The sequence below is a fragment of the Bactrocera latifrons genome, unplaced genomic scaffold, assembly GCF_001853355.1.
Source record: "Bactrocera latifrons isolate USDA-ARS-PBARC rearing strain unplaced genomic scaffold, ASM185335v1 scaffold_319, whole genome shotgun sequence".
Lineage (NCBI taxonomy): Eukaryota > Metazoa > Arthropoda > Insecta > Diptera > Tephritidae > Bactrocera > Bactrocera latifrons.
Genome location: NW_017536841.1, coordinates 36,338 through 46,716, shown reverse-complemented (window position 1 = coordinate 46,716; position 10,379 = coordinate 36,338). Strand labels below are relative to the sequence as shown.

The following is a 10,379-nucleotide window of genomic DNA, read 5'->3' as shown; positions in this document are numbered from 1 at the left end:
GGATTTGTGGAACGGCATTTCAAGTTCTTTACGTACCATTGGTTTTCGGAAAATGCAAAAGAACAGCTGGTACGATGAGGAGTGCTTCGTCGCAACGGAAAGAAATCAGACTGCCTACCTCGCAAAGTTACGATTGACCACAACACGTGCAGGATTGATAGCGAGAGTTGAAGAAGGAAGCAAGACCCATTTGCAGACAGAAAGAGAGAGCCCGAAATTCGTGAGTATGAAGGAATCGGCTAGCAAGGGGTTATGGCATCAGTATTTTGGGACGCCAGTTTTAATCTATTTCACTGTGTGTTTGGAGGCATTTCTATTCTAATATTCCAAATATTTAGCAATTGTATTATTTTTTAGGAAGGATAACTAATCTTGAAATTGTACGCATATACTTCATCGTTCCCGTTTAAATATTGCACTGCTCTGTGCAATACTTCGAAATGATTTCTGTATATCTCAAATTATAATAGACCTTTTTATCAATACTCCAATTATTGCGTTATATATTTGTATGCCAGATATTGCATTTTGTTTGTTATAAATGCATATGCGTCTTTCGCCCATAACCTACCAAAGTATCCGTATTGAATTGACGAAAATGTCAATGCTATTTTTTGTTGTGATATTACAGATATCTGACGGGTTCATCCTAAAAAAAAACTGCCTGATTCAGGAGCAAAAGCAGTATATCTCATATTACAAGCATGTATGGATATACAAATTTTTTACTTATTTCATTCTATTTTTGAATTACTAAAATTTTCAAATGATTCTTACATGAATTTTGAACAAATGCTTATAATTTAAAATATAATTTTTGTATTTATGAACCGCTTTTATTATTGCTATTATTCTTGAAGAAATGAAATTTTCAAATGTTTCTTACATGAAATGTCAACAAATGCTTATGATTTAAAATTTAATTTTAAATTATTATGAATTATATTGAATCCACCAATCCGCCTTTGTTTTCGGTGGAATCGTATAATGTGTCCCCAATATTTAAGCACTCTATGTCCTTACCATGGTTCTGAGCTACCTCCCCACCAATTTTCAGCCAAATCGGTTCATGCGTTCTTGATTTATAAATGGTGTAATTAACACGACTTTCGTTTATATACAGTATGTAACACAATTGAGCAAATAAAATCACGATGTAGACTCTTATAAAAAATGTGTATTTAATTTTGATACAATATAATTTTTACCGCATTAATATTTAGTATAGCTTCCTTTGGCCGCAATCCGCCTTTGTTTTCGGTGGAATGGTATAATGTGTCCCTTTTTTTTTAAACAAACCACAGGTTCTCGATAGGATTAATATCGGGACTTTGAGGGGGCCATTCCAAAGTTTCAATTCGTTGACTTCTAAGATACTCCATAGTCACCTTAGCTTTGTGCTTGGGGTCGATGTCTTCCATCAGAACGATTTTGCTACTGTTCAGACCCAGTTTCTCCAACGAAGAAAAATACAATTGCTTTAATATATCTATATACATATTCGCGTCCATATTTCCCACAATTAACATTAGGTCCCCAACACCACTTTTACAAAAGCCACCCCAAAAAAGGACTTTCCCGCACCCAAATTTCAGTGTTGGGATGACATCGGGGCTGGTAATAGTCTTTGATGACATCTTCCAAACGTAATGTATTCCGACTGACCAGTGAAGATTAATCTTGCTTTCGTCTGTCCAAAATACATTCGCCCACTGTTCTGGAGTCCAGTTTCGGATTTTTTAAAAGAGTCAGCAATTTTCTTTATTTTTCTGAAAGAAAACACGAAGTTAAACAGCTTCACAAAACACAATCTTTCTAATTTTACTTACCGTCTATAAAATTAAAAATACTTCTGAAAACGTTAGTTAATTGTTAATAGAGCTACTAGTATTTAAAATACTCGCAAGTTGTATAGTTGGTCTTAGCTTAGCTATTGAGCAAAAGTGCACGTCACGCAAACCAGACGCCAGAAAAATATTGAGAAATTGTAATGTTATATTTCCGTGAAAAAAACTSAACTAGTGTACCTATTCGAATACATATATATTCTTTTCGTAATAAGTTGCGTAGTACCCGAACCATTGTATTCATTAATTTTTGGGACATCTCAAACACCGAAGCTTTGTTTGAGTCATGTTCAGCAATACAATTAGACATTTAAAACTACATTTTTTATTGCTACAAAAATTATTATACTCTTGCAATATATGTCTGTTGGCAAGGAAAAACTTGTTGCCAATTTGATGGAAGCTACGATATTAACTGCTAAATCAAAAGTAGAAGTTTTTATATTGCGTATCCCTATGACTTCAACTGATATGGCATTTCAATGGCTAGAATTTGATTTTAAAATAAAATTTTATTATTATTATTCCTAGTTTATATAAAAACTGTTTCAAATTATTGTTCAACTAAATTGTGGATATACATATGTTTTCAATTGAATGTGAGAAAGCATAAGTAAAAGAGAAAAACTATTTAAGCTTATCGAAATATTAAGTTAAAAGAGAAAAGGCGATACACAATTTTGCAAGACGAAGAATTAATTTTCGGTCTTAATTCATAAATATTTTAATTACGAATAATTATTTTAAATATATGTAAAATGTGTACATTGTTAATTTCTTCGAAGATTGCACCGTTGCCTGCGAATATAAACCGTGCTAAATTTTATGCTGGCAAACCTTACAAAACTTCCCACATCACCTTGAAAGTTAGCCGGAATATAGATTTGTTTGATAAATAATTTGATAATCTAAATAAACATAGTGTATTTATATATATTTATAGATATGTATGTGTCTTGCATTATACAATACGTATAATTAACATTTTCAGAGAATAGACTTCGAAGAGAACGACAAGTTTCGCAATTACGGATTGTATTACTACAATGAAGGCCGTATATCAATTGAAGTGCACAACACTCAATTCACTGGAGCACCCGTTATTTTTGTACCAGGAAATGGAGGTTCTTATAAGCAAGTAAATATATTCAGGATTAGTTCCAAGCATATTAGTACGTAGGTTGCTTTTTGTATTTCAGTATCAGATAACAAGAACGAATAATAATAATATTGATTGTTTTTTTTAAATAATTACATTAAGATCTACATATATGCGTTTGAACGAATTGTCGAAGCACTTTTGCCACTCTGATTAAGGTATCTGGAGATACATGTGTTCTGAACGCATCAACAGTCTTTACAGGGGTCGAAAAGCTTTACCTCTTAGTTCATTTTATATAATGAAGCCATTCGGTGCCAAGTCAGGATTTTACGGTGTATTACTCATTAATTCGATATTTTAAGTACTCAAAAATGCATACATTTCATTCGACGTGTTACAGCTCGTATTGTCGTGGTAAAGAGTTTCGTCTTCACAGGTTGGTTTGCCTGATTTAATTTATTCTGCGTTGCTCAATTGTTTTTACAAAAACCATTTACTTGGAAGTGCTTCGTTTGCGAATACTTTTTGTTGGATTCGGGGTTTTTCAAACACCCACACAGTCGACTTTTGTTTACTTTTGGCCTCGAAAGTATAAATCCACGATTCACGAGCCTTTTTTTTGAGTGATCCACAAATTGTGTGGAATCAAATATTCATGTAATATTGAATGTATGCTGGTACTGCGTTTAGTTTTAACAATCACGATAGGTCATATGATCTTGCAATATTTCCGGAACAACTAATGAAATGAGAGGGCGTACCTCGATTGGATTCACCATATCATTGGTAAACACTGGTCCTTAATGGAGCTACATCGCCAAAAATTGGATTAAATTCATCGATAATCCACGTCAAAATTTGTAAAAAATAATCTCGCAAAAATGTTTTCGATTTAATAATTTTTTTTGCCGAATATTTAACGTGTATGTTAACTACGCAAAAACCAAATACCGAAATATAAAAGGCAACCTACGTATTAATAATAGGACTCTTAACTTTTATAATTTACATACGTTTTTTAGGTACGTTCCTTGGCATCGGTAGCATTGAGAAAAGCCAGAGAAAGTGCTACTGGAATTCATTTGGATTATTTTACTAGTAAATATATTTAACACACTTGCAGTAAAAAAAAAAATAGTGTAAAATGTGAAATTCTTTTATAACTGAAAAAACATTTTTTAATATATTTTCAGTCGACTACAACGAAGAGCTTTCAGCGCTTTATGGTGATTATTTGGAGCGCCAAACTTTATATTTAAAGACTTGTATAAAGATTGTTAGAAAGCTTTATAAAAGTACTGAACAAGCTGCAGTAATTATAGTTGGACATTCTATGGGAGCTGTAGTAGCACAAGCAGTTTTAAGAGATCCAGAATTTTCTAAATTCATCAATACCATAGTATCCTTATCGTCTCCTATAAATAAGCCTATTTTAGTTCTTGATGAAAAAATACATGCATTTTATAAAAGTATAAACAAAAATATATCTGTTAGACGGTCCTCTTTGAAATTAAATAAAAATTCAAATTTTTGTTGCGCTACATGCAGTCGCTTTCTAATAAGCAATCATACCAATAACGCAGATAAAAATTTGAAAAATGTATTGATAATCACAATTGGTGGTGGTAATCGTGATGTACTGGTTCCACCTGGCTTTACAATTTCAAAATATAGCGATATACATGCAATGGTGTGTAGTGTCATTAAGCTAATATATATTTAAACTATTTTTAATGAAATATATAATTATTTTAAAGACAATGTCAATACCTAAAGTATGGTTGAGCTGTGACCATTTGTCCGCAGTCTGGTGTCTTCAGCTGGTGCAGGTTATTAATAGATATATGTTTGACATCTCTGCCAGTGACAAGCAAAATTTCATTTACTTTACTAAGGATAGAATACGTCGGGAGCAGGCTGCCCTTACTCACTTCGTGGTTTGTATTTAAGTTTTGATTTAAAACTCAATATAAAATAATTTATTCCATAGAAATTAAATATAAATCAATCAAAAGAAATAAATATTGAACAGGAAGGTAGACATAACAGTGTATGGCGGGAAGACACTTTAAGAGTATTTTCGAAAGCGTTTAAAGAAGGATCCAAAAGTAATTTTATACAGTTAATTCCACTACGGAGACATAAAAAACATACGGTAAGCATTTAGATTCTGATTAAACCTTTAGTAAAAACCGATAAAATTTCGAAGTTCGAAAAAAGATGTGTAAAAGTTTGCGAAATGGAGGCTTGAAAATACAATTGTTTGTGATTTTTAGAAATTATGCATTGATGTTACTCAATTGGAGTCGGATGACTTTCTTTTTGGATGCACTGTAAAGTCTAGATTTAAAAACGACTGGTTCTGGTAAGAATGTAACATATTCTATAAAATTGAAATTTGATAACTATATAAATAATTTAGCCAGGACAAAGCCTCACTTTCTCATAATTTCCAAATATTGCCATCTATTAAAAATAAAATGCGTTCAGTGGCAATACTAGATATTAACAATTTGAAGAAAACGTACGTAAATTGGACCCATGTTGGTTTCTTCGTTCGTGCTTCTCGCAAACCGGTAAGAACTTATTCAATCGTTAATGTTTGGTTTGTGTAATTATTTTTTCTTCTTAATTGGCCATTTAAAGACATTTTATCTATATATAAGGTCTAGTAAAAAGAAATATCAATTTAGCTTTTGTTTAGCATAGTTATAATCCGATGTAAGTTATGCCACTCTCACAGATAGCTTACATTGGAACACTGGAAAAGTTGCTTTGAAACTTACATTTTTACTAACCCTAATAATGCTGAAAATTTGGATTCTTCATCGTTATTACAATTTAATTTGAATATAAAAATATAACCAATTTAAATATAAATTTTATGAAATAAAACTTAAATGGTTCCTTGAGGAACCATCAGGTGCCTGGAGAACCGCCAGGCGTTTAAGGGTTAAACTATGGAGTTACAAAACAGTACACCTGAAAATAAGTACACCAGAGAAAGTACAAATTTACATTAAGCTTAAAGCTGAATTTATCTTTTATTACGTTTTGAACATATTCATTAACTTTCAACAGAGTGACCCAGAATAACTGTCACTTTGTGGTGTTGCATTGTTTTTTGCCTTACAAAATTGAAGATAAAAATCCTCTTAGTTTTCCAAAAATTCAAATAGCTAACTTTTTTTCAATTAAATAATTTTAAGACCGGCAACGCGATGGAGTTTAACGAGAGCTCTTGGTATATGCGTATAAGACTGTCGAACGATACCAAAATGTTTCCAAAGTAATTGTCTGGGGTAATATGTCAAGACGTCAAAATTTACATAAATTTTTACATGGAACATGTTTTGGAAGGTTTACTATTATCACAAGCTCAGAAGTTGTACGGTACCGATTACTTTTGCTTTCAACAAGATTCTTCCCGTCCCACCAAGCAAAACGCAATTAGCATTGTATAACAGGATTTTGTTGTCTAGGCTATGTTTTGAATTTTTGTTTAAAAGCCAATTTAAATTTGCTCCTCTTAACTTCATACAATTTATTTTACTCGCTATATGTTTTCGCCACGTGAGTATTCGATCCAGATGAATCCCAAGATAAGTTACTTCGCTTTGGGTACTAGGACATTGTTTAATTTAACTGTCCGACACGTTTCTGGTCTTAGCGAGAATGACACATGCTTGCATTTTGGCTCACTAATATATATACGCCACTTGGCTAGCCATTCTTCGACAATTGTTAAGTGCTACTCTAATACTCTTGTTGCTCTGATGGGGCTTTTGTTACGGCTTACTAGAGCTGTGTCTTCTGCAATTGTGCAATTCGTAAGGTAAAATTTTTAAATTTTCCATAAAATAAGCTGAACAATACTCTCTGTGCTCGAATGCTTTCCTGATTTCGTTAGTATTTCTATTCCTTTACTCTACTGTGCCATGTTTAGCACGAAAATCGAATTGGTGCGTTGATATTATATTTTTTTCGTGGTGCAATGAAAATGTGCCCGATTTTACTTCAAGTAAAGAATGGCGTTGCTAGATCTTAATCCTTTTGATTTCCGCATATGGGGATTTCGGCGTTACGGAAGGCTTAAACCTGAGCAAACCAAAGTTCGTTGGAGGAAATTTCGGGATGAAATGGATCAAGATATGTTGCCTGCCGCTTGTAAATCGTTCGTCAAAGGCATGCGTCAAGCGATTGAATAAGAAGGTGAAAAATTTGAACGAACGAACTAATTCCGCAATCTTTGAAGTCTTTTTATCAAATAAAAAATAAAATCATCTGGTTTTGATAACACTTCCTCTTGGTCACATGTACATATGCACTTATGGACAAAGTAATAGGTATAAACAGTTTTTATTTAATACCTTGCGAATATTTGAAATTAAAAATAATTTTGTTTTAGTTATATTATTAAACGTAAACATATCTAAAATTTTATGTTCCGAACTTTAAAACTAATTCTTATTTTTATCAAAATAAGAAATTTCATTGGTCAAAATAATAGGTGTAAAACATTTTTTTCTAAAAAGAAACACAAATTTCAAGTTGTCCTTTATTTCGTCCATGGGTTTTTATAAACTGTATATCCTCCACGTTTTTCATAAATTTTTCTATTCGGCATGAATTGAATTAATTTTGGGGAGATTTCCAATAGGGTAACATCCAAAAATTTTAAATTCCACTTTCCCGTACACACATCAAAAAGTATTTAATATAACGGGAAAAAATTTGTCACTAATAATTTCTTTAAAGTATGCTACCTTATGACAAAAATCATCCGAATCCAAACAAAACTGTTCATGCCCCTATGTACTGAATATGTGGACCATAAGGATCTATAACTGACTTCTTTCCGAAAATATCGGTAAATGTATGCGATATACGAAATTCAAAAACAATCCTTTCCTTACAATGGTTACTCTGTGTATAAAAAATGGTTTGAATCGGGTCAATATTTCAATGAATAGGGGCTCATAAAGATTTTCGAACTTCCAGGTGACTTTACGCTGAATATATCGGCCAATAATTGAGTTATTTTAATGACAATTACAGAACATATTTTACTCATAGCACTATATCTTTGTGCATAAAATGGATATGATTGGGCGAAAACTATAGCCCCATATATCTATTAACATGATTTTCGAACATCCAGTTGACTTTGCTCCATATGATTGGTAATTGTTTGTGAGGCACTTTAATGAATCTTTTTAGTATGTGATATGATAATAATTAATAGATAAAATCGGGCCGATACTGTCCAACTCCTATATACTACGTATAATGATTTTCCTTTTTCTTACAAATCTTATGCCGAAATTGTCGGTCACTGTATGATATGTATATATATGCATGAATGTACTATATATAAAATTGCTTGTATTCTCTGGTTGGCTTTTTACAACGTATTTTCCTGGCTTTAATTCTTGCAAGTTGCAAGTGTATAAAATCTTCGGTTGCACCCAAACTTAGCTTTTCTTACTTTTTTAATATTACTTATACCTATTATTGGCCAACCAAATTTAATGAAACAATTAAAGCTTATCACTCAAACGAAAAATTAACAAGTAAGGAAGGGCTAAGTTCGGGTGTCACCGAACACTTTATATTATCTCAATTTTTACTCAAGTTACAGCTTGCACGAACGGATAGACAGACATCCGGATTTCAACTGTACTCAYCACCCTGATCACTTTGTTATATGTAACCTTTATTGCGAGAGTATAAAAATGATGCCCTCTGAATTACATAAAAATATCAGAGAGATTTACCGATATTTTCGGAGAAAAATTAGGTTAGGTTAGGCACTGAGTTCTTCGTATTCGATATCAGGGACCTTAAAGAGTTATAGTCCGATCACGACAATTTTTCCACAAGGGGAAAATTTACAATTTTATGTATATATTATACAGAGAAGGCATCAGATGGAATTCAAAATAGCGTTACATAGGAAGAAGGCGTGGTTGTGAACCGATTTCACCCATATTTCGTACATGTCATCAGGGTGTTAAGAAAATATTATGTACCGAACTTCATTGAAATTGGTCGAGTAGTTCTTGAGATATGGTTTTTGGTCCATAAGTGGGTGCCGCCACGCCCATTTTAAATTAAAAAAAAAGCCTGGGTGCAGCTTCCTTCTGCCATTTCTTCCGTAAAACTTATTGTTTCTGACGTTTTTTGTTAGTCGGTTAACGCACTTTTAGTGATTTTCAACATAACCTTTGTATGGGAGGTGGGCGTGGTTATTGTCCGATTTCTTCCATTTTTGAACTGTATATGGAAATGCCTGAAGGAAACGACTATAGAGTTTAGTTGACATACCTATAGTAGTCTCAGAGATATGTACAAAAAACTTAGTAGGGGGCGGGGCCACGCTCACATCCAAATATGCCCCTCCCTAATGCGATCCTTTGTGCCAAATTTCACTTTAATATCTTTATTTATGGCTTAGTTATGACACATTATAGGTTTTCGCCATTTTGTGGGCGTGGCAGTAGGCCGAATTTGCCCATCTTCGAACTTAACTTTATTATGGAGCCAAGAAATACGTGTACCAAGTTTCATCATGATATCTCAATTTTTACTCAAGTTACAGCGTGAACGGACGGACGGGCGGATAGGCAGACATCCGGATTTCAACGCAACTCGTCACCCTGATCACTTTGGTATATATAACCCTATATCTGACTCTTTTAGTTTTAGGAATTACAAACAACCGATACATGAACAAAACTATAATACTCTCCTAGCAACTTTGTTGCGAGAGTATAACAACGAGTAATACAAGTTTTGGATGCTTACAGCCCTGACAGACGACAGCGGTAATTTGTATTAGCCGGCTTAATTTGCATTTACTTGTGCATTTGACCCATGTTATTGCAAATTTGTAATGCACAAGAATTTCGTGCATTTAGCTGAATTTACCAAATTTGAGTAGGCAACACTGCTCAAAATTGCCCGATTTTTGCTATTTTTTGACAAATGTCGCTTGAAGTCTGCCACCTACTTTGCATTTGCAGCATCAAAGGTAAGCAGTTTTACCGTGCGATTCTGTACTGTGATACAGTATCAAGTCTCTAAATTTGAGACAATTTTTGAGACTTGAGACGATTTTGCTATTCTGAAAATGATAGTCACAAACTCTATTACATTTCATTATTCAGAGATGCTTTTATACTTGAATGAAAATAAATATGTCGATAACAAATATTAAATTTTCTATATCATAGTCAAAAAACATAATTATCAATAAAAAATAAAAATATATGTTGACTTTGTTTCATAATATTAACGAAATTTATGTAAAATTTATTTATTTTTAACCTTTTCGTGTTTGAGTTGCTTACAAAATATAAAAAACGACAATCGATTAATATCTATGGTGATCTCTATTCAGTATATTCAAAATGGCAGACAAGAGTTCT

General features: G+C 32.8%; 1 protein-coding gene across 1 annotated transcript in view; it reads left to right on the top strand.

Moving 5' to 3' along the window:
- The window catches only part of LOC108970969 (GPI inositol-deacylase), a 28,306-nt gene that overhangs the window by 11,824 nt on the left and 6,103 nt on the right, over window positions 1-10,379 (top strand). The window contains exons 2-8 of the mRNA XM_018936720.1: window positions 2,839-2,985; window positions 3,972-4,047; window positions 4,143-4,639; window positions 4,707-4,886; window positions 4,940-5,104; window positions 5,226-5,314; window positions 5,372-5,525. Coding sequence (XP_018792265.1) covers window positions 2,839-2,985; window positions 3,972-4,047; window positions 4,143-4,639; window positions 4,707-4,886; window positions 4,940-5,104; window positions 5,226-5,314; window positions 5,372-5,525 — 1,308 coding nt within the window. The remainder of the gene's footprint in view (window positions 1-2,838; window positions 2,986-3,971; window positions 4,048-4,142; window positions 4,640-4,706; window positions 4,887-4,939; window positions 5,105-5,225; window positions 5,315-5,371; window positions 5,526-10,379) is intronic.